Genomic DNA, 22072 nt, shown 5'->3' on the forward strand with positions numbered 1-22072 from the left:
CCTGTTCCAAATTTAAGCCCCTATCCCTATGGAAATGCAGGCGTGGGGAGTGCGTTGAATATCAAAAATCAACCAACTACCTTTTGCCTAGCACGGCGCTAACGTTTGTTAACGAAATTAAATCAACCGACTAGTCGGTTGCTTATGCATTGAAGATAGGCTAGCACGACATGAACAAGAGCATAACATCTGTCCTTTGCGACTTTCCTCCAGTTTATCCATTAGGGACAGAAGAGGTGGAGCTTAAGCATGGCTAACTACTGTAAGAATGCCACGTATTATAAATCCATAAGCCATTCTCCAAAATGAGCTGACGCTTAAAATGTATATAAGCCTCCCTATTTCAGCTGGACTTTGGTCCCCTTCTGAACATCTACAAATCGCAAGAAGCAAGGTGAAAATATCCTGACGAAATTTCATAACGCCATAATAGAAGCCATTAAGTATATTCCTACATAGCCCACATAACACACCTACATCTCACAACTTACCTCCTAGAAATGTCCTCCCTCACCTACACCACCGACCCTACCGGCCCCGGCCAACAAGCCAGCGAGGCATACCACTACTCACAATCTATCATTCTCCCCTCGGGTATCATCAAGGTCTCCGGCCAAGACAGCTAGGACAGCTCCCAATTCCTTCCCGCCGACATGAAGTCTCAAATCGACCTCGTGTTCGCCAACATCGATCAAGTGCTGCAAAGTCATAGCTTAAGAGGTTGAGAAGATGTGTATTTGTGGCGTAGTTATACGGTGGGTATAGATGACATCATGCAGTATTTAGTGCCAAAGATAAGGAAAAGGGTCCCGGGGCACCGGCCTGTTTGAACATTATTGAGTATGCCGAGGTTAGGGCTCGAGAAGATGTTAATTAAGATTGAGGTTGAGGCCTTTGCGCCGTGAAGCGAGAATAAGAATGGAAGAACTGATGTGGGGAACTGCCTAAAAAAAGAAATTGTCCAGTCATTCATATTTCTTCTGGATCAATGTTCTTTGTATAGTGAGATTATTCTGAGCGATCCGTATCTTGAAAGACCCCGAACCGGAGTGAGACAAATGCGCGGATGTTAATCTTATAGATCAGTGCCACATGACTATTAATGTATTATCTTGTCAAAGAATAAGCCCCCCCCCCCCAGAAGAGCAATGACGGTGTTGACAAGCCGGCTTTTCCTCGAGTTGTAGTTTCCCCAAGTGCACATATTCAACATGGTTTATCATATGTGACACGAGAAAACTTGCGCGTTCTTTCTTTATTCGTCAGCAGTGTGTCCCCAGGGCATATGATACATTGAGTCTTTTCGCAGACTAGGGAAAACGGGTTCAGGCTGTAGCAAGGTGAGGGGCGCAGCAGAAGGATGCTCTTGCTTGATCAGATCTTGGGAACTAATTGAAGGCTGTTGCGGCCGGCGGGTCTAGGAAACTCGTGAGGCGAGCGCGAGAAGGAGCGGTTTGTCCGAAATCGGTCGCGTTCCAGGCGCAGCAATTACCGGTTCGACATCTGCTATGGTTGCCATGATATAACGGTCCCAAGGCAGAGTTAACGCGGTCGAAAATACGCGGTTGGAACGTGCACATGTGACTTCCTCAATGAATAATTTATAGTAAGGCTCTGGCAATTGAGCCAGGTAGGAATTTCTTGGAGTGTATTGGTCAAGGCGATTTCGAGAATGAATGTGTCAGAGCCGGGGACCACCATTATCACATTCAGTGCAGTGGCCACAATTCTTACGAATCGGTGTTGAGACTTTATGCCTAAAAATATACATCACAAAACCCGCTTTCTATCACAAAACCCTCCGCGCAGACAGGCTCGCAATCACATCTTTGACTCGAGGAATATTCTCTTCAAGAACATCGACCACTTCAGTCCACAACGCCTTTTGCAAGATCTTGCCTTCATCACTCGTAATGTACTCACCAGGTCTATTGTATTTGTCAGCGTAACCCCATTTTTATCTCTTCTTCTTAGAGGTTAACTCACGGCCTGTAATTTCCATCTGCAGACCACCACCGTCCGTGTGAATCCTTTCCTAAAGTGGATGCGCCAACAAGCACGCGAGCACCATTTTCCGCAGGTCTCATGAGCAGAAAAGATCCAATGCCCTTAGCAATAACCCATAGAGTGGTGTCGAACTCTCTTGCAACGTCACTCCGGCATGCACCAGGACACGCATCATTAACAATCACCGTTGGTTCGCCATTGGCGTCGAGACAGCGATATGCTAGCTCTCTTGTGATCCACATCATGAACAACTTGGAGGCCACATGCTGTTGATACAGTCCCACGCCAAGGTCACTGTTGTATTTGTGGAGAAGCTGAGCTTTGTCTTGAAGTTTCAGCTGCGCGTCGATGTGCCCTGTCGATGTGACCACAACTAAATGTGCTGGTAAATCTCCACTTCGGGACGCTTGCAGCTTTGGGGTGAGGAGGATCGCTAAGAGCGCAGTCCCGAGAGTATTGACTTGAAGATTGTTCTCCCATCCCTTCTCAGACAGCTTGAAGTTGCGACTAATGATACCTGCGTTAAGAACAGCGACATCGACCTTTTTCAAGCTCTCAACTCGCTTAGCGAATACATCGATACCTTCGAAGCTGGCCATGTCCAATTGCCATACTTGGACAACGCCTGCCCGCCCTGTCGCCTTTTCAATCTGCGCTTTTGCTATTTCGCCCTTCTGCAGACTCCTGACACCCAGAATGACGGTTGACGCGGCGAGTTGGACATATTTGAGGGCAGTTGCATAACCCACGCCGGTGTTTGACCCTGTCACGATGATGGTCTTGCCTTCGAAAGTCGTCGTAATTTGCTTGGGGGGGAAAAACTTGCCCCTGAGAATGAATACGGGACCGGGCATTCTGGAACAACCGTGAGATAAATCTGTTTTGAGGAGTCTGATAAAGGAAAGAGTATGATATGATGATTATCATGGAAGTCTTTGTTCAAGATTGATGGATTTTGTGATTGAGCTGCTCCATGGGAGCGATCGAAGCCCATATATAGCCATAGGGGGATCGGTCGGCAGCGGATACTCCGACTACTACGCGAAAATGATAGTACGGTGATTCTCCGAGGACTCTGTTGAGAGAGCGTCTTGCTCTATCGTGTTGCTAAAGGAGAGTATCGCTGGGCACGGAAAACCCGATATACCCGATGTCTTAGCACTAGGCTTAAAATAGTTTAAGCCCATGAATTCCGGTGACGTAAGCGGGCTTATCATTTCGGGTCGGAATGGCCGCTGCCGTCCCGTATTTTACGACGGACCACAACATCAGCCGGTCCATATATTTGTACGAAATCCCCGGTCACCACGATGGACGTACCGGAACCATCGTCAATGATGAATCTGCGGCTAAGGAGGCGAGCGTGCCTCAGCTGCACCGGCGCCAAGGTCAAGTGCACTTCTTCTTCGTTGGGCGCAGAATCATGCGGAAGATGTGAAAGATTGGGCAAAGAATGCGTCTATGCAGAGCCTTCTTCTGGGGCAAGAACAAATCGGAGAGAAGCCTCGTGAGTGTCACAACCACATCTGCTGTCTGCATGGTCTTGTAGGATTAGAGGTCTATGAGAGCGCTTTAGAATAGCGTGCACAAAAGAAGTGACTTGAGTGCGTGATGACATGCCTCAATTCAATCACTGAACTCGACCTAATGACCAAAGTGAAGTCACTTATTCAAGTAGACTGGAGGCAGTGATTGAGGACACCCTTCCATATACACTAGGTATTTCATCGGCATAGAACAAGCTAATTCGTCCTCAGATCTGCCAAGAGACTCGAGGAGAAGATGGAGCTGTTGTCCACGCAAGTGGCTACTTTAACACAGCATCTCCATTCAGCCTCATTTCAAGGACCCCAAAGTAATCGCCCTGCCACTGAGAGTCTTTACTCCAGCATTTCATCTTCACACGACCAAATAAATGGAAGTCACTTTGCGTCTTCGGAATTCCTGTCCAGGCCCAGAGACGTTCATAATGATGGCTGGACCAACATTATTCTACACGACCTAGGAGGCCTGGCAGCTGCGGATCGTCGACTGGAGACTTTCCGAGGAGGTCTCGTCAACTACTTCCCATTTGTGGTTGTGCCTCCCACAGTCAGCGTGGAAGCTCTTCGATACGACAGTCCATTCCTTTTCTTGTGCATCATGGCCGTCACTTCTTTTGAGGATCCCATACTACAGCGCAAACTAGGTCAGGAGATCAAGAAGCAAATTTGTGATCGCTTAGTGATGGACCATGAAGTTAGTATGGATCTTTTACAAGGTCTTTTGGTATTCGTGGCTTGGTATCAATACTTCTGTCTGCCTGGGAAGCATCAATACTTCCTCATGTTACAGCTCTGTGTAAATATGTGCCATGAGTTGAGATTAGACTCGAATGAGAAGGGTAAGAGAGGTCTAGAGGAGGCTCAAACTCAGGGGAAAGCGCGAAGTCCGGCAGAGATGAGAGCTCTTCTTGGAACATATTGCTTATCATCTTTGTAAGCTCTACCTGCACAGTGGTAATTTTTGTGGTCGTCGAGCTGACTGTTAACTCTAATAAGGTCATCGATGGTGTTGAGAAAACGGACGATTATGTACTACACATCATATATGGAGGATTGCTGCACATATCTCTCACAACTGAGGGATGTTCCCAGCGATCAATTGATCGCGCCATTTGTGGAAATCCACGTCCTTCAGCGGAAGATTAGTGACGCTTTCTGCCACCACGATATATCTACCTGCGACATAAGAGGGGAGCGCGCACTCCAGATCACCGTTGATTCTTTCTCTCGTGAAATTGATGGACTTAAGAAGAGTATTGGCTCAACAAACAGAAATGCTATTCTGGTCCAACAACTTCACTTCTTGGAAGTCTGGATTCGCGAAGTTGCGCTCTATAACGAGCTTTGGCAAAGCGCATTCGTGTCTGCCCGACTCACTCAACAAGAGACTGATCACTCAATTCAGTTCTCAATGCAGCGGACTAATATGCTGTGGCAGCTGGTCGCAGCAACTGTCTCATTTCATGATTGGTGTCTGTCAGTTGACAATGCTGAGCTACTTCATTTTCCATTCTCCTGGTGGGCAGAACATTCTTACGTCATTATTGTTCAAGTGAGGACGGTTTTCCTCGACTGTAGGACAGGTATCACAGGAATAGAACGGATAAATATACGGGAACATGACCAAGCAGAATCACTAGAAGCTGACTTCAGAAGAGCTGCTAAAAAGGAAGTCATGATACCTCATACGCTGGATGTGTATATGGGGAAATTAGCCACAGTGACCACGCAGCTTGTTGATGACGACGGCAACAGGGACATGATATATAATTATGGGGTATTGCTCAAAAGCATACAATCTGGGTATGAAAGCCGAATCGGGGTTGAGAATAGACCTACACCGGGGCAATCTGAAACGCAGCGAAAGCAACCACCCCTTTCACAGCTGTCGCATCCGGAAGTCAGGAGTACGGACATACGAGGATCGACGCCGCCAGCAGTTAGCACAAATCATATGGAGCTAGAAATAGGTGACCTGCACAGTTCTTCTACAAGTCAACTGGACTTGCAATTTGATTTGGCCGAATCTGGACAACTAGACGCGCAATCAGATTTGGCCGAACCTGGATTTGACGACTTCGTGTGGGACACGATGATGAATGAGTTTTCATTCCTCACGCCCCAAAATGGACCATCTCTTTGATGTCTCGCTGAGGTTAGCTCATACAAGCTTGGAAATATCATCAAAGCTGTATTGATAGACTGCTTCTGAGCTACTTGAGGGTTAAAACCTGTAAACGCGTATTTTCTGGATGTTAATGTAGTTCTATAGTTAATATATGTGACACTCTACAGTTATGTGAGGTTGGAGGATGCGAAGTGGCCATCAGCCGTGGAGTACTGACTTGTTAGGGCGGATTTGCTAGGTGCGTATATATTGTCTGAGCAAATATGTTTGGCTTTTGTATCTACTGTATTAGGCTGTATGGAAATGGCATCTGATAGTAAACCATCTGGTAGATGGCAGTAGTTAATATCACTATTCTTTGCGTGTTCTGTATTTAATTAAAAAGGTAAGTTATATCTTCTAACGCGATATGTGTCTGAGAATAAGGGATTCTGTTAAATACTTATTATTAAATATTTATTAAATTCCTTAGTTCTTATCCTGCTGTTTCTGGTAGCTAGTTAAGCTAAAGGCCTATTTAATTATGTTATATTTATATCTACTTATATAAGTATATCCAGTCGCTTTTCTGGACTGGTCTTCTATTCGTTTGTGTTGGGACTAAAATAAATATGCTGTAATATGTACGCTTTTCTGGTATGCATTTTCTATAGAAGGTGTATAACTAGACCTGGCTGGAGGGTCTATGGTCTGGACTCTCTACCTGTTAAGGGACTATTAACGAGGGGTTCTTTGTTTTCATAAAAGTGTATAAAATGTTATTTATAAGTAGAAAATTATCTATTTAGGTCTGTTTATATGTTTTAAAATATTACTAAAGAGGGTTTATGTTGGTTTATTGAAGTAATTATTGAAGCAATCGAGATTCCGCGCTCTGACGCGCCGGCCGCAGGCCACGCGAGGACTCACGTGATCCTGTTTGGAATGGGGGTTATAACAACACGTCGGTGTCTGGTTCAGATAGTACACACAATCATATACGTTTTACCCTACTAGGTTGAGAACCTTCATAACAACACCACGTACGCGTACATTCATTTGTTACCGTGCACGTAGACCTCTTGATAAGTCATCCCACAGTTTAAGATCAAAATTTGGACTTTCTTTGATGTCTTGGTGGGTCTAAATTGAGGGTGAGCTTTAGTATATGTATAACTAAGTTGTTAATTGTCAGCAAGCTAGTGCGATAATAATGCGCCATGGAACGGTATGTCAAAACCATGGTTTTGACGCGTTATTTTTCTCTGCAATTTCCGACAATTTACCATTATTTGGGTAATTATTAGCGATCAGCTCCACTAGTAAATTGGGTATAAATTAGGTCTAGTTTCCAGTTATTCAAAATTCAGGCTTCTTTCCCTTTGCAATATTGGAACACACTAATACTGCACTAAAATTCCTTGCACTATAATCGGCCAACATTAATATAAAGTTTGTTTAGTGTAAAAGTGGTTTTGGTGGGGCGTGTCCAGCCTACTTTGTATGGCCAGATGATATCATTTCAGCTTCATTTTGGATTGTTCTGAGTGAACTATTCAGGCTATCTCCACCGCGGTGCGTGCCACTATAAGGGCCGTCTCCCCGACTCTGGCGCCGAGTCGGTATGCCGTTTCATTCACGGCCGAGACAATACCCTGCGTCAGCGTTGACTTACCGTCACCAATACACGCCGATTCTGCGGCAACCGTAGCGGCGGCAATGCCTTCAGAATCGAGAATAGGAAGGCAGGCTACACCCGCACGATCAGCGCCGAACCCGGCATCATTGAAGAAAGCGAGGCGTGGCCTAAATGAACTCGTCATTCCGGCCGCGATTGCACCGCCATGGCTACCGGTTGCCACGACCAAGCCTGAATCTTCTGGATTTCCGAGTAAGAGGGAGTCTATGCAGAGGACGCCGTGAATAAAGGTACGTCCCTCGACCGGCGGCTGCACGTCTGCATGAGGCCAAGGCGCGGCTTTCATAAGCTTCGCTGCTTGTACGACAGTTTGACCGTTCTCTACACCACACATGGCCGCAATTCTGTTGACACGGCTGATGACCCCGCGTTGGAACATGTCTGCACCGTCGCCGACGCGGGCGCTGTCAGTAGCGACGGCCGCCATAGCCATGCCGTGTCGTTCCGCCCAAAGCAGGCCTCTGACCCCTGCTTCATCTCGACCGATGCCGCAGTCATGATGAATAGCAGCCCGAGCGCCAGCTTTGGCCGAGATAAACGTCGCGTATATCGCGGCATTCGAGCCGCCAACAACGACGGCGCCGTTAGCTTCTGGAGGAAGCTTTAACATGCTGTCAACCACCAGAACATAAACGTTACTGCCGCTGCTGTAGTTCGCATAGAGCTCCGACTTATCCAGGTCTTTAAGAGGGGAAGTCATTTGGTGTGGGGAGGAGGTGGATAACACCGTGGGTTGACGTTGTGATGAGCTAGCTATCTTTGAATGACTTCGAGCAGAGCAATCGGGGCATGCATGAAACAAAATTAATGACTCAAGGCGGTCCTGAGAATAGCTGTACTTAAGTTGCCTATCCTCATTCGCAGAGGTAGCGAAGGCCGTAAGCCAAAGGCGCCAGCGGCATCGTTGCGATTCCAGAATTGACGAGTTGACCACGGTACTCCGGGGCCGGGAACGAGGGCCATTTGTGATTATTCATACGGCTCTAATGTACATTGATATGCACACCTGATCTTTTTGATTACATAGCCTCTCCGGAAACATGACGCGACACTTCCTCAATTTCTTGTGCGTAAATTGAACCAGCTAAATCAGCCCAAGTCTCGTAATACAGGCAACTTGGAAGCCATCGTCGCTGTCTAGGGATAACGCTGCTGTGAGACTGCGTGTGAGACTGGTAGTCCTAGATCCACTACTACCACGGTGGACTTCGAACTGTGGGGTCGACGTTGGTACGCCGCATGTGCCTGGTCCTTAACCTCAAGGACTCTAAGGCACTGGCGGTCCCAGGCAGGATGAAGTCCTCCACAGTTGACGCACTTCGTCTGTCCTTGGAGCTGGGGCCAGCTGGCTTCGCCTTGGGGGTGCGCTGCTCCCGCGTAGTAGAAATCAAACGGCTTTGATAATTCGATCTTCTAACATACAGAAGCCGTCGGGCAAAAAAAACAGCGACTCGATATGAAGAGATGTGCCTAGATTTCCCTGCCAAGTATTGTCGGATTTTGCGGACATGGAGTTCCGGGACGCGCAGTTCGGATGAGGATTATGGAATAGAACCTGAGTTCCTCAGTTTACATCAAACTACTTTAGCAGGCGAGACAAAATACACTAAAGCAGGGATGCGTTTGTTAGGACGTAAATCGGCTGGATAGTTACGCCGCGACCTTATGTGACTCGAATAGACTTCGTCCGAGACGGGAGTCATTCCGTCAGTCGAAGTTACTATCGATCACCATGGCCACTACGAAGCGGGAGTATATTAAGTCAGGAAATCCCATCCCCGGCGTTCACGCATGGACTTCAAGGTCACACCTCCGCCACTCTCTGCCCTTTTAATTTATGATCACTGAATCAGCCCCGCGATCATATCATTCAGCATCCACAAAGAGCTGCAACTACAAGGTATGGCAACTCATCCGCGAGTTCAACTTGTTTTTGGTGCTGGAGGTATCGGGGAGGGTCCCATAACCCACGCCTGGACCACTGGCGAGCAAACTTCCGAACTACTCGATGTATTGAAGGAGCTAGAGATCACGGAATTGGACTCAGCGGCATCCTCTCCTCCGGGAAGTCCACGGGTTAGTGAACGATTGTTGGGTGAGAGCCGTGCAGTTGGGAAGGGATTTGTGATTGACACAAAAATCGAGCGGACAGCCATCAGCGGTGGGTTGTCCGAGGCTGCCATTGATTCGAGCTTGAAGAAAAGTTTGGAATTACTGGGTGTGAAGCAATGCAACATCCTGTATGCGCATTTCCCAGACCCAAACACTCCCGTCGAGGAGAGTGCTCGGGCTTTTGATAAGCATTACCGAGCTGGACTTTTCAGAGAGGTGCATCCTAAGCTCACCATTATCTTTTAGGCATCTAATAATTCTGTAGCTTGGCTTATGCAATCACTCCTACGAGCAAGTGAGAGAATGGTTGCAAGTTTGCCAGAGACATAATTATGTTAAACCCACCGTCTGGCAAGGTCATTACAACGCCATCAGGAGAGCGCCTGAAACAGAACTTTTCCCATTCTTGAAAGAGCATAATATCCGAATACATGCTTACAGGTCCGCTGCACCATTGATTGACTGATTGCAATGCTGATTTCTCGCAGCCCACTCGCAGGAGGTTTCCTAACAGGAAAGGTAAGTCTGGCTACCGAAGCAAGGTCACTTTCTGGAGGTCGCTGGGAACCAGGTCGCTTTCCATTTTATATTAAAGCATTCGATAAGCCGGCTATTCACACTGCTATGATTGCATTTTGTAAGAAATGTGATGCTGCAGGTGTAACGCCGACGGAAGTCAGTTTGAGATGGATTGTGCATCATTCAGCTTTAGGAGAGGGAGATGCGATCATTCTTGGGGCGTCGAGGCTTGATCAGTTGAGGAGTAATGTCGAGTTTTGTAAGAAGGGACGTTTGGATAAGCGGCTGCGGGAGGTTTATGAGGAGCTTTGGAAGGGTGTTGAGAAGGATCCTCCAGAATGGTTTTGAACTCCGCATGATGCGAGAACCTGGTGGAATCCATATTCAAAGAGAGAAATGAGGTTCTCTAATATATCAAAATGCTTCTAGTTTCGAGTTTCAATGAAATGGTAATTAAAAACACAATTGAACTATGTCCCTCGGAAGAAATCCCCTGGAGAAGTTCAATTCTGTAATATGGATCTACGGTTCTCTTGTCTGACGGCGTCCACGCTTCCGGAGCTGTGAACATGCCTGGTGCTCAGCTGTAATAAGCTTCACTAAGCACCTAGGCTGCAGCGGTATAGTCATGAAATCGACCACAAGAGACACAGAACGGGTATACTACGTAGATTCTACACATCCTCAGGAGTGACGTATAAGTTAGTGGGCCAGGCTTGGGTGGCCCCCTCCAGGTGTCTCATTTGCTGACAAATGCGGTAAGCTAGGGGCCTGAGCAATATTATCGGAACTCCGGAATCTCTAAGAAAGATGACCACGGAACTCCGTGGCCAGGAGCAATGCGCCATGAAAACCCTATTCTGAGGCACTTTGCCTCGTTCAATTTTCCCAACTTCACTAACATCAGGCCACTACAGTTACATAAAATTCCAGATACATTTCTCTATGGCTGAGATTACGGACCACTCGTCAGCTTTCAAGTGTTCAATCTGTCGAAAATCTTTCGAGCAAGGTTGTATTCCAGTCCACGTACCGAGAACTAGGCTTACTGGATATGGTAGAATCGTCATGCAAACGCCACATTAGACGTTGCCGACGAAAGCAGCCTACACCACCACGGCAGAAGTCCTGTTCCCATTGTGTAAGTGACAAGACACGCTGTGACTTACGACAACCTTCTTGTTCGCGATGTAGCGAGAAGAAATTGGGATGTAGATATCCCTCCTCTATTTCTACAGATCGGTCGGCGGGTATTGCACCGGAGCATTGGGATGCAGTATCGTCAGATGTATTAGAGTCATGGACATATCCACCAATTTTGGATGGAGGGCAAACGATAATAGACAATTCTCTTACGGCGTTCGAAGAAACATCATTAGTCTCATTAGGGGCTTCTTTCCCTTCCACCACGTCCTCCCTCGGCATGTCAGAGATTTATGGCTCGTCGTACCAACTCCAGGCGCCACATTCTTTATCACCCCTTCCTCTCTCCTCAGAGACCACGACTCTTTCCGCCCCATCTTCGCAGATGCTAATTTATTGTCCTTGGAGGCAAAGAGATTCTGGTTGTGTTCCCATCGCCGCATCAAAACCTTTATTAGAACTAACTCTTGTAGGCGGTGGAGATAAGCTGTCGGCCATTCGTAGTAGATGGATCAACCCGTTATTCAAACCTCCGAATAGAACAGTCTCCGTGAACGAAGCCTCGGCCAGGTTCATGACGCAGGTTCTAAAGTGTTACCCAAAGATGATGGCTAGGGACGGCACTTTACCACCGATGATTCATCGGCTACAAACTACGTCTAGAACCATCCCTACGCCGCTTGTGGATTGTCTAGCTTGGACAAAGATGTGGGAACACAGAACAGGAAATCTGGACGCGATGTTATTGAACGCTATGCAAGGCGAGGTTGAGAGGCTGTATAAGAATGTATGGCACCCTGGAGTATCAGGTCCTATTCTGCTAATGGTAAAGCGTAGTATCGCTCATATGAACAGGTCGATTTGTTGGCGGCGTTACAAGCAAGTTTGATGTACTCGATTATGATATATCTCGACTCCAATACTATGGCGAAATATGGCACCCAACTCGTATTAGGCAAGCTTCAAGAGATGGCATATCGTCTACTGGCTACGACAGAATTTCCCAGGGCCGACATTTCTAGCAAGGTTCCTGACCGCGAGTTGTGGGCAATTGCTTCCGCAGCACAGCGAACAGTATTAGCGATATACGTCTTCGACTGTGTCGTCTGCTTTCTGAACCGCATACCAGTTTACTCCTGTGATGAGCTCGACTTCATCCCAGCTCCGGTGTGCCGACGGTTATGGGAAGCTCGGGAGTATGAAACATGGAGGGAAGAGTATGGAAATTGGTTCAAGGTGTGGAAGGGCAGGGAAGTACTAATGGGTGAATTACTGATACAACATACGGAGTCATACGCCTCTAAGCGGGTGGAAGAGTGGCTTAGTGAGGCTGATGAATTTGGGATGTTAATATTCACGGGGTCACTGCTATCTGTAAACAGTAAATAGGCCTACTGCGCAGTTCGACGCAAGAAAGAGCTCTAGGTCTCTAGGTATAGAAACGAATCCCGCATGTTCAAGCAATACAGTTGGTTGAGATACAGGCCATCTCTGTTTTAAGCCGCCGCTCTTACTGGCACTCTTGCCTCAAGCGTCCTTATTTTACGTCTTCCGAAATCCGTACCACCACCCCTTTGCATATGGGCAAAATAGAACCTCTACATAAGAGAATAAATGGCTATATTCTCTATGATTGCGGGGTCCTGATAGTATTCTTATATAACAGTTCTACTATAGTACAATTACCGACATCAGGAGCTAAACATTTGGACGGCACAGGTTAAAGACATGGGAACACATTCCTCCCAAGAGTGTATCTGAAGGCGTTACGGCTGGGATAAATCGACGAACGTAATCCTGCATACCGTATAAATTTGCAAGTCTAATTCTTTGCAGAGAACCGAGCAGTATTCAATCGAGCTGGATTCAATCGACCTGGCTTTGTTGGTGCGGAAAAGAGACAAAAAATGAAGTCACAGAACTGGAGGAGAAGAGATATTAATCTCGCCGAATTCGAAGTTTGTTATCACATTTGGCAGCATAGACCTTACTCTCAAATAGCAGATATACGTCATATCTGCGCTCACGTGAAGTACTTCAGGGAGCTAGTACTCAACAGCCATGGTAGTTTCCAAAACATATTCCTCTTCGACGCTCTCTAATGTCATTATACGAATCGAGTACGGGGGCAAGCTACTAATTTCAGCTACAGTGCTGAAGCTGGGCATTTCCGAGTGCCGAGCGGAGAAAGGATAAGTGAGACTTCAACAAGAAGGTATCTGGAGTTCCGTGTAACGCTACCGAGATTGCAAGTAGCAGTATCAATAAAGAGTTTCTTCAACAGGTGGTCGAGCGGAGAAAGGCGTTTCGTAGAACATGGAGTTCCGAGTTCCCCGGGAGCAAACGAAGGTCACGGCGGCGAATGCCTTGATGAAAAGTTGACTTCGGAAGGGATACTGACATGAATCTTAAGTTTATGGGCTCCAAGCTACCAGTCTTTGTACATGAAAACTGCTATCAAGCAATGGCGCTTATTCAGAGCCGTGAAGACCTGACGGGAGGCCTTACCAATTCGCGCTGGGTCAGGGAATAAGGATATTCGGCTCTGTCAGTGTGTCAACTATTTAAGGGCAGCATACACCCCATATTATCTTTCTAAGTAGGTATTCAGCGGCCAATTCACCATTATTCTCTTACAGTCTCATCCTCTTTAAGAAATCACAGTTTCGGTATTCAAGTCGAGATGGCGAACCAAAGTATTATCCCTGACATCTCTCACTTCGTCACGTCGTACGATCCGCAGGGTAAATCAACATTCCTCGCTGCGCCAAACCCACCACTTGTGCAGCAGAGTAATGATTCTCTGCGTGTGGATTACATTTACTCTACTGTCGCTTCTCCAAACGGGCCTGTCCTTACGGACATGGACGATTACAGGAAGAATGAAGATGTTCGCAGAGAACATCCATACGTCATGTTTCCCCTTGCGGGTGGAAGTGCTGCTATGGTCGCGAGTGTAAGATTCTAGAGCTTTTCTACCTTCCTTATGAAGGACTCTTTAATAACGATGATTGAAGTTTGCACCGAATCCTGATGGAAAGGAAGGATTTATGCATCGGTCGCAGACCCTTGATTACGTGTTCATCATATATGGGGAGCTGGAGTTGACTTTGGACAGTGGGGAAAAAAGGGTTATGAAGCCAGGTGACGTGTGTGTGCAGCGCGCATCTCAGCACTCGTGGAAAAATTTGAGCAAGACTGAGTTCGCGAGGTTTGGGGCCGTTACTTTAGGGATTGAAGGTGCGAAATTGAATGAGATGATCTTTCCCGAAGCGGTATAAGCTTCTCATAGGACATCGGTCTATGGCCCCACTGATTGATGCTAAATAGTTCAAAGTCGTGATGGTTGGGAAATACAAACGCTCTGTATCATGTCAATTCACTTCGTAGAGTTTTTGAAGGAATACTACATTACATAGGTATCTTGCCTCCACGCTTGCACGCTCACTTCCCATGTCTTCTCTCCAGCCCAGCCCCCAACTCGCTCGGACGCAACTTCTTCTTATAATCAAGCAGTAACTATTTTTTGACGCCAATTATGGTGTAGTCGTTGATCATGGCGTTATTGAGCTAGTCGGAGTAGTCGTTCGACTTTGAGTAATCCAGGTCCTAACGGCCTTCTTCTTGCTCTTCGTCGTCTTTGGTGATGGAGTCTGAATCATCGTCGTCATGCGCTTGATTTCGCCCGTGTGGTAGTAATTTTGGAGCTTCGGTAGATGAATCGTCTTCACTATCAAGGTTTCTAATCCTTTAGCATCTTCTCATTCAAGTATTTTCTCTCGTTGGCCTGCCTCATTGCGTATTTTGCGCTAATATTGACGATTTCATCGTCGTTCGATGTATTACCAAGAGTCACGTTATCACCGTCCATGTTGATGTCATCGCCTTGGTCTTGTTTAGCGGGTTTTATGGCATTGTTGCTTCCGGATTTTCAAGTCACGGATCCCTGGAAGCGATGTGGATAGGCCTTCAAGGATGGCGAGGGGTTTGGAAGGATTATTCACTGCGCTTTTTAGCTTTGTAGCGTCGGGTATCATGGTGATGGGAATTAAAGACGTCTATGTTTGAGGTCTGCCGATTTTGATATCAAAGTAGACTTCGAGAAAGAGGTTGGTGATTGGAGAAAGATATGAGAACTAACTGGGGGTTTATTTAGACTTAGTAAAATAGGCTTCACAGCCTACTAGCTGAGGCTCTGAGGGCATGTCTCTGAGAAATTGTCGAATGATGATTAACTTAGGGAATTGAGGTTTGTCGATCGTTGGGTCGTGAGTTAGTTCTTAAGTACGTGTGGTCCCATCTTTCTTTTCGGTTAAATCCAAAGCTATATCCTCGCAGAGAAGAGATATATTTCTGTATGGGTAAAAAGGGTCAAATAAAATGTTGCTCTTCAGCGAAGAATTTGCGGTAAATCTCACGATTTCTGTCGTCGAGACTCTCGCATGGTTATTTGAGCACCAGCTATGTCTCCGGATGGTCATTCAGGGGCCTATTTTCGGTGGTGTTTGCAGTCAATTTAGCACTTCAGTTATTCTGAGATTTAGTGATTTATCCGTTTTGTGTGAATCCGTTACGACATGTTGCACGCGTCCCGGTACCTCCCTCCCGAATACCTATTATATTAAAAGCCTGCTGACGGAGGTAAAGGACAAAATAAACCAAATGAGCATAATAATGGACCCCCCCAAGGCCCTTTACCCTTAGAATGGATGCACATAATCCCCAACGATGGGCTAATCCATTTCTACAACATATTCCAGCGCGGCCATCTCGTCGGCACAAATCATCAAGCCTTGCTGGATATCATGAGTACGAATACCTATAACCTTGAGAAGCCATGGAAAGCGCGTGGATTCTTGGGGCAGGTTTTAGGGTTTGGATTGATTCTGTCTGAGGATAATGTACATAGAGTGCAACACAAAGCATTAACGTCAGCATTCAATATAAAGAATATTAGGAGGTTGTATACGCTCATGTGGGAAGACAAATATTTTATTAGAGCAGTTAAAAAAGGAGATGAAAGAAAATCTAATAGAGAGGTTAAATAAGAGTAGTCGATCAGGGAAAATTAAGATGTCTGTCTAGGCAAGATATAACCCTATTCACACTGCACTAAATGATGATAGCTAACTTTGGTAGTTATCTTACTCTTGATATCATCGGATCCGTAGCAATGGGTTATGATTTTCAATCTCTGATTAACAAAGAGAATAAAATCATAGACAGCTTTCTAAGAATTATAGAACCATCTTAAGAGAAGCTGATCTTTTTCAGTGTCAATGTCATCTTACCTTAATAGTTTGCGCGTCGCATTCCCTAGAACTTGAATAGAATGATCGATTAAGAACCTGGATTTCTGCGCACTGTATGCCATAATATCATCCATAAGAAACAGCAAGCCCTCAAATCACACAAAGTTAATACACAGGAATTAGAGGCGGATATTCTAGGCATAATTATATTGCGCAGAGAGTTCTTGGATAATGAGTTAGTAGATCAGATATTGACTTTTTTAGCTGCTGGTATATATTCCTTTTTCTTTGGTTCTATGATTAGAAGGCTAATAATGATTATAGCATAAAACAACTACAAGTGCCCTAATATAGACCTATTATTTGCTCTATCTCCATTCTAATATCTAGACCTATCTCTAGGAAGAAATACATACCATAATCCCCTCTATTGAATATGCTATAACCTAGAACCAATTCAAATTTATGCCTTTACTGAATAGGATATGTCAAAAATCCTAGCAATATACACGGATGGCAGTGGTATCAACAGAAAAGTAAGAGCAGCGGCAGTAGCACTGGCGATTCATGTTCATCAAACAGCCTTCCTAGATAAAAGGAGCACAGCCATAGTATACACAGCAGAACTAATAGACATTTTAATGGACCTTCATCTCGCTCTTAGAGTAAATAAGCATAAGGCGGCCATCTTCATAAACAATCAAGCTACTCTACAATCTATAGGACGACTAGGAAGACAATTAGGACAACATATCATTAAACTTATAATTAATATACTGATATAAGTAAATCTTAAAGACTTAGATATATAGCTGCATTGGATATCTATATATTAAGAAATAGAAGATAATGAACTAGCTAATAAACTTACTAAAGAAGCTATTAGCTAGAAGTAAAAATATGATAGAAAAGAATAGCTAATCGAATATAATATTAATAATACTATTTAAATATCTTTTTATATAAAAAATTTTAAATTAGCTTTAAAGATAGAACTAAATCAATAAATAAAATTAATTTAATTTTAAGAATAAAATTAAAAGATAAAAGATTAGATTATATACTATTTAATATTGTCTCTATTTAAAGAAAGATTATATCTTTATTTCTTAATTTTTGAATCCTTTAGCTTTATCATTATATAAATATAGACTGAAAAGATTAATCTTTAAGATTTTCTCTATAAATAACTAGTATTAGATAGTAATAATAATATATATTAATATAATTAAGAAAGATAAATAATGCAGTATATATTTTTATCATGTTTAAGATATAATAATCTTAGATAAGAAATATAGAAAAAAGAGAGAAGAATAAATATAATAGAAATTCTTAGTATACTCTTTAAAGTATGAAAAGCTATAAGATTTATAGTCTTTATAAGGCTTTTTAAGTAATTTAAAGCTATTCTAAAGAATAAAATAATTAAAGATAGATACTGAATTTTTAGAGTATATAATATCAATAGAAACTAAGAGAATCTATATAGATTGATACTTTATGTGTATAATAGATGTATAGTATAGTGTATATAGATTTTTATCTGCATAGCTACTATAGAGTGACTGTATCAGATGTTAATAGAAAGAAAAAGAAGAAGAAGAAGTATAAATTATTTGTTTTATAACTATCCATTTAGTGCAAACTATCTGTTTTGTGCTAGTCACCTGTTTGGTAACTGTCTATTTAGTATCAACTTTCTGTTTGTTGTTGATTAATATTTAGCACTAATAAATGAACTTAGTTGCTATTTTAATTATTATTATATCTATTTAACTAATTTAAGTAATACACTTTTCTTTATTAGCTAGAAGATTTAATTTATTAATAAATAGAAAAATAGATATTATTATTATATTTAATATAAGTTATTTCCTTTTATTATTAAATGACTGTCCTCAGGCCATTTGATAAACAGTGATAGAAAATTAGTAAGTATATAATTAATATAAGAGTGCTTAGAATATAAAGTATAATTAATAAGATATTAATAACTTATTTATTAAAATAATTTTAATAAGAGTTTATAAGATATATATTACTTTAATACTAAAAAATCTTAATATAAAACTAAAAGAAAGATCTATAATTAGATGATAAGTATATTTTTAACTATCACTTTGTTTAGAAAAATATCTAGATGTTAATATTTTGATATGATACAGCTAAAGTACATAATTATATATAGATTTTATATCTTGATGAAGATGGATAGTAGAGAGTATTAATATGCTGGAATTAGCTACGATATACTACTAATTTGTTAGGTATAAAGCTTAAGAAATATATTTGATTTGAAGTTATTCATTTATTCTAAATATATTAAGGTGCCAGCAGTGTGTATGATAGCTAAATACCAATAGGTGGTGTAAATGCGGGAAGCTTAACCTGATGTGGGTTGATCCGGCAGAATAGCAATGGCGTAACAAGTATTCAGATATTCAGATAAAACCGAACCGAAAACCCAAACCGAACCAAATGACAGCCTATATGTTTCTAACAAAATCTAACTATAGTTAAAATTTCTTTGTTTATAGTTTTGTATTAATATAATTAACTTAACGTATTCCACGGGCATTTGGATCACACGGCTATTTGGATCACCCCATCAAATTTCTTTAACTTTTCAATCTATCACTTATTTTAAAGCCTCATTTTTCAGCCAAAAATAGTTAAAAATCATACTAAAAAAAGCCTAGATTATAAAGAGCGAATTTCTCTTGCTATTAACGCGTTAAAAAATAAAAAAAATCACAGGTCTTCGCAAAGCAGCGTGTTTTTATGATGTGCTATTCTCAACTCTTCAGAATCGATTTTATAACTATATTAAAATGTCAACTACAGGTCTAAAATGTTGAAAATTAATATCTACTGAGGAGGAATTGCTTCGTATGTGATATTATCTATAGAATTATATAGATACTCTATTTAACCTCAAATGCTTTATACTATAGCTAATATTCTGCTTTCAAAACAAAGAAATCAGACTAATCCACTTATTATTGATATAAATTGGATATATATCTTTTTAAATCATTAACCTAATCTTAAAATGTGATTCGCATATCAATTAACATATTCTTAAGCTAAATATAAAGATCTAAAGTTTATAAATAAATATTTTATTAATATACAATATATTCAAAACGAATATAGAATTATAAATAAAGATATTTATAACTTTAATAAGATTAGATTTATATTAAAGATCATTACTATAATAAAAGTTATATATAGCTATGATTAATTAAATAAACTAAGCCTTATTCAGTTTAGAAATTATAAATAAATTACTACTGTTAAATATATAAATATATAAGGCTTTATATTTTCTCTATTGATTATATTTAAATCTGATAATAAGTAGACTAATTAGTATATTTATCTAAGTTTATTATTTAATTAGTTAATAATATAGTCTTTAAATAGTTAGATATTAGATGAAATTAGTTTACCTTGGCTTTAAAATGTATTTAATAAATTAATAAAGTCTTATATAATTAAAAGATATTAATTATTGATATTAGATAGTTATAATAGCTATTTAATATTAGAATAAAATCAATATTATTATAATAATAATATTATTTCTGTATATATATCTCTATATTCTTTATATTTATTATAATCACTTAATATGGATATTTTTGTTATTTTTAAGCGCCGCTTTAGATATATAATTGAAAATTAGATATACTATAGTATTAACTATATTAATAAGTATGATTTTCTTATTATACTGTCAGTAATATATGAAGAGATTTATTCTATTAGAAATATTATAAATGGCTTCTCTTATATAGATATTTTATTATTTAATTCTAAATTTATTCTATTTTAATTATAAATTATTATTAAAACCTCTACTTTAAAGACCTTAAGATTAAAAATTTTATTAATAAGTAATGCTTTTTTTATAATATTTTATAATATTTAGTCTTTACAGTATAAAGCTGAATTAATAAAGTGATTTTTAAAGTAATATATTATAAGTCTTTCTTTTCTTATAAATTAAGCTTTTAATTAGATAATAAAAGAATGCTTAATAGTAATATACTTTATAGTGATATTAATAAAGAAAAATCATAATCTATAGTAATGAATAAGTATAAAGCTAAAAAAAAGAAATATTAATCAAGATTACTTTATAATAAAAGTATTCTAACTGTTATTGAAGATTAGAAGCTTATTATAGCATTTTAAAAAGATAATTTACTTAATTAATCAATTACTCTAGATGAGGTTTTTTAGCCTCGTAAGTGTGCATTATCTAAGTGTATAAATTGCAGATAAATAGAACATAATTATACATTATATCGAAATAATTCTATATAGAAATATATATAATTTTCTATAGTTAATTATGAATCCAGATTGCTTTAATATGTAAAGGTGCGGGTGGGTGATCTAAATAGCTGTGTGATCCAAATGCCTGTGGAATACGTTAGCTACTATTGATTAGATAATCATTTTCGAAGTAACTTTTTATAAGTTGAATTTTTATTTTTTAAATTAGGACTTTGTTTTAGGTATTTCTATAAATATTATAATGAATACTTAATATTTAAGTTATAATCTAAAAATTATCTAGATAGTGATGATATCTTTTCTATTTTTTATTTATGTTTTTCGGATTCTGTTGTATAGTTTAGTTATTAGAGAAAATATATATATATATTTCTGTATCTATTTTATAATATTTCTTATTATTTATATATTTTTTTGGTATATCTTAATAATTAGATAAAAAATTATAATTTAAATAGTTAATTCTAATTTTTATATTATTTATCTATCTATTTTATTGAAATTTAGAGAGATTTTAATATATTTTTAAAGAGAAAATCTAACTATAATTAAAAATTCTTTTATATAGTTTGATTATTTGAATGAAAACTGGACCAGACTCAGATTGATCTAACCATAGTTAGTAATTCCTTATTAGTGTGGTTCGGTTTCGGTTTAGAGATTTAGAATTGTTTAGTTTTCAGTTCTGGTTTCAATATTGGGGACTAAACCGAACCGACCCACTTTTGGGTTTGGTCCAGAAACTCAGGACCAGAACCGAACCAAATGACAGCCTAGCCTAGAAGTATCTGCTTTATTAGATTATATATTAAGATTAATCTTAATCCTTTATAATTATTTCTAAAATAGCTTTTTATAAATTAAATTTTTATTTTTTAAATTAAGACTTTATTTTAAATATTTTTATACATATTTTAATAAATTCTTAATATTTAGATTATAGTCTAAGAATTATCTAAATAATAATAATATTTTTTCTACTTTTTATATTTTTTAAATTATATTATGTAGCGAATAATTAATCTATTTATTAAAAAAATATAGGTATATATATTTATATATTTATTTTATAATATTTATTAGTATATTACTTTACAGTTTTAATATAAGATATTATATTGGAAGATATATTTATCTTATATTTTAGCTATATAGAATTATATATTTAGTGTATACTGGAATTAGATATTATTTTATTGTATTAACTGTTACTGTATTAATAGTTATGGCATAGTGAAAGTATAACTGTTTTTAGCCTTGCTTAGACTGTCATTTGGTTCAGTTCTGGTTCTGAGTTTCTGAGCTAAACTGTGAGGCCTGGCAGCAGCGAGAGCACTGCAGGCTCACAGAGGCTTATAAGCGTGCCAATCCTGGAATT

General features: G+C 40.3%; 8 protein-coding genes across 8 annotated transcripts; 5 read left to right on the plus strand and 3 right to left on the minus strand.

Annotated features, from left to right (window-relative positions):
* Nucleotides 1-415: 415 nt before the first annotated feature.
* BGW36DRAFT_392021 (uncharacterized protein) lies at nt 416-1139 on the minus strand. Its single transcript, XM_046217644.1, has 2 exons — nt 499-1139; nt 416-443 (listed from the first exon to the last, which is right to left on the minus strand). The coding sequence occupies exon 1, from the start codon at nt 971-973 to the stop codon at nt 749-751; it is 225 nt and encodes a 74-aa protein (XP_046065152.1). The 5' UTR covers nt 974-1139; the 3' UTR covers nt 416-443; nt 499-748.
* Nucleotides 1140-1789: 650 nt separating this feature from the next.
* BGW36DRAFT_309479 (putative short-chain dehydrogenases/reductase) lies at nt 1790-2861 on the minus strand (the record flags this gene model as incomplete). Its single annotated transcript, XM_046212407.1, has 2 exons — nt 1790-1928; nt 1987-2861. 2 exons carry the CDS (start codon nt 2859-2861, stop codon nt 1790-1792), a joined length of 1014 nt encoding a protein of 337 aa, XP_046065153.1.
* Nucleotides 2862-3269: 408 nt separating this feature from the next.
* On the plus strand, nt 3270-3680 carry BGW36DRAFT_78993 (uncharacterized protein). The gene is made up of 2 exons (XM_046222592.1): nt 3270-3611; nt 3665-3680. Exon 1 carries the CDS (start codon nt 3318-3320, stop codon nt 3516-3518), a length of 201 nt encoding a protein of 66 aa, XP_046065154.1. The 5' UTR covers nt 3270-3317; the 3' UTR covers nt 3519-3611; nt 3665-3680.
* BGW36DRAFT_78994 (uncharacterized protein) lies at nt 3681-6028 on the plus strand. The gene is made up of 2 exons (XM_046222593.1): nt 3681-4484; nt 4548-6028. Exons 1-2 carry the CDS (start codon nt 3790-3792, stop codon nt 5692-5694), a joined length of 1842 nt encoding a protein of 613 aa, XP_046065155.1. The 5' UTR covers nt 3681-3789; the 3' UTR covers nt 5695-6028.
* Nucleotides 6029-6847: 819 nt separating this feature from the next.
* Nucleotides 6848-8499, minus strand: BGW36DRAFT_392026 (uncharacterized protein). Its single transcript, XM_046217645.1, has one exon. The coding sequence runs from the start codon at nt 8055-8057 to the stop codon at nt 7215-7217; it is 843 nt and encodes a 280-aa protein (XP_046065156.1). The 5' UTR covers nt 8058-8499; the 3' UTR covers nt 6848-7214.
* Nucleotides 8500-9259: 760 nt separating this feature from the next.
* BGW36DRAFT_309750 (putative aldo/keto reductase) lies at nt 9260-10336 on the plus strand (the record flags this gene model as incomplete). Its single annotated transcript, XM_046212434.1, has 3 exons — nt 9260-9685; nt 9735-9910; nt 9958-10336. 3 exons carry the CDS (start codon nt 9260-9262, stop codon nt 10334-10336), a joined length of 981 nt encoding a protein of 326 aa, XP_046065157.1.
* A 477-nt stretch (nt 10337-10813) lies between these two features.
* BGW36DRAFT_392035 (uncharacterized protein) lies at nt 10814-12792 on the plus strand. The gene is made up of 3 exons (XM_046217646.1): nt 10814-11000; nt 11050-11918; nt 11969-12792. The coding sequence occupies exons 1-3, from the start codon at nt 10934-10936 to the stop codon at nt 12518-12520; spliced, it is 1488 nt and encodes a 495-aa protein (XP_046065158.1). The 5' UTR covers nt 10814-10933; the 3' UTR covers nt 12521-12792.
* Nucleotides 12793-13814: 1022 nt separating this feature from the next.
* Nucleotides 13815-14599, plus strand: BGW36DRAFT_442510 (uncharacterized protein; the record flags this gene model as incomplete). Its single annotated transcript, XM_046221583.1, has 2 exons — nt 13815-14087; nt 14149-14599. The coding sequence occupies 2 exons, from the start codon at nt 13815-13817 to the stop codon at nt 14410-14412; spliced, it is 537 nt and encodes a 178-aa protein (XP_046065159.1). The 3' UTR covers nt 14413-14599.
* Between the last annotated feature and the right edge of the window lie 7473 nt (nt 14600-22072).

Source organism: Talaromyces proteolyticus (genome assembly GCF_021365285.1).
Source record: "Talaromyces proteolyticus strain PMI_201 chromosome Unknown BGW36scaffold_17, whole genome shotgun sequence".
NCBI lineage: Eukaryota > Fungi > Ascomycota > Eurotiomycetes > Eurotiales > Trichocomaceae > Talaromyces > Talaromyces proteolyticus.

Excerpts from the sequence above, each read along its gene's own strand:
- BGW36DRAFT_392021 (XM_046217644.1), bottom strand. The coding sequence starts at position 973 with ATGAATGACTGGACAATTTCTTTTTTTAGGCAGTTCCCCACATCAGTT.
- BGW36DRAFT_78993 (XM_046222592.1), top strand. The coding sequence starts at position 3,318 with ATGGACGTACCGGAACCATCGTCAATGATGAATCTGCGGCTAAGGAGG.
- BGW36DRAFT_78994 (XM_046222593.1), top strand. The coding sequence starts at position 3,790 with ATGGAGCTGTTGTCCACGCAAGTGGCTACTTTAACACAGCATCTCCAT. Across the intron at positions 4,485-4,547 it reads ACATATTGCTTATCATCTTT|GTCATCGATGGTGTTGAGAA; the intron begins GTAAGCTCTACC and ends AACTCTAATAAG.
- BGW36DRAFT_392026 (XM_046217645.1), bottom strand. The coding sequence starts at position 8,057 with ATGACTTCCCCTCTTAAAGACCTGGATAAGTCGGAGCTCTATGCGAAC.
- BGW36DRAFT_392035 (XM_046217646.1), top strand. The coding sequence starts at position 10,934 with ATGGCTGAGATTACGGACCACTCGTCAGCTTTCAAGTGTTCAATCTGT. Across the intron at positions 11,001-11,049 it reads TCGAAAATCTTTCGAGCAAG|AATCGTCATGCAAACGCCAC; the intron begins GTTGTATTCCAG and ends TGGATATGGTAG. Across the intron at positions 11,919-11,968 it reads TTGAGAGGCTGTATAAGAAT|TATCGCTCATATGAACAGGT; the intron begins GTATGGCACCCT and ends GGTAAAGCGTAG.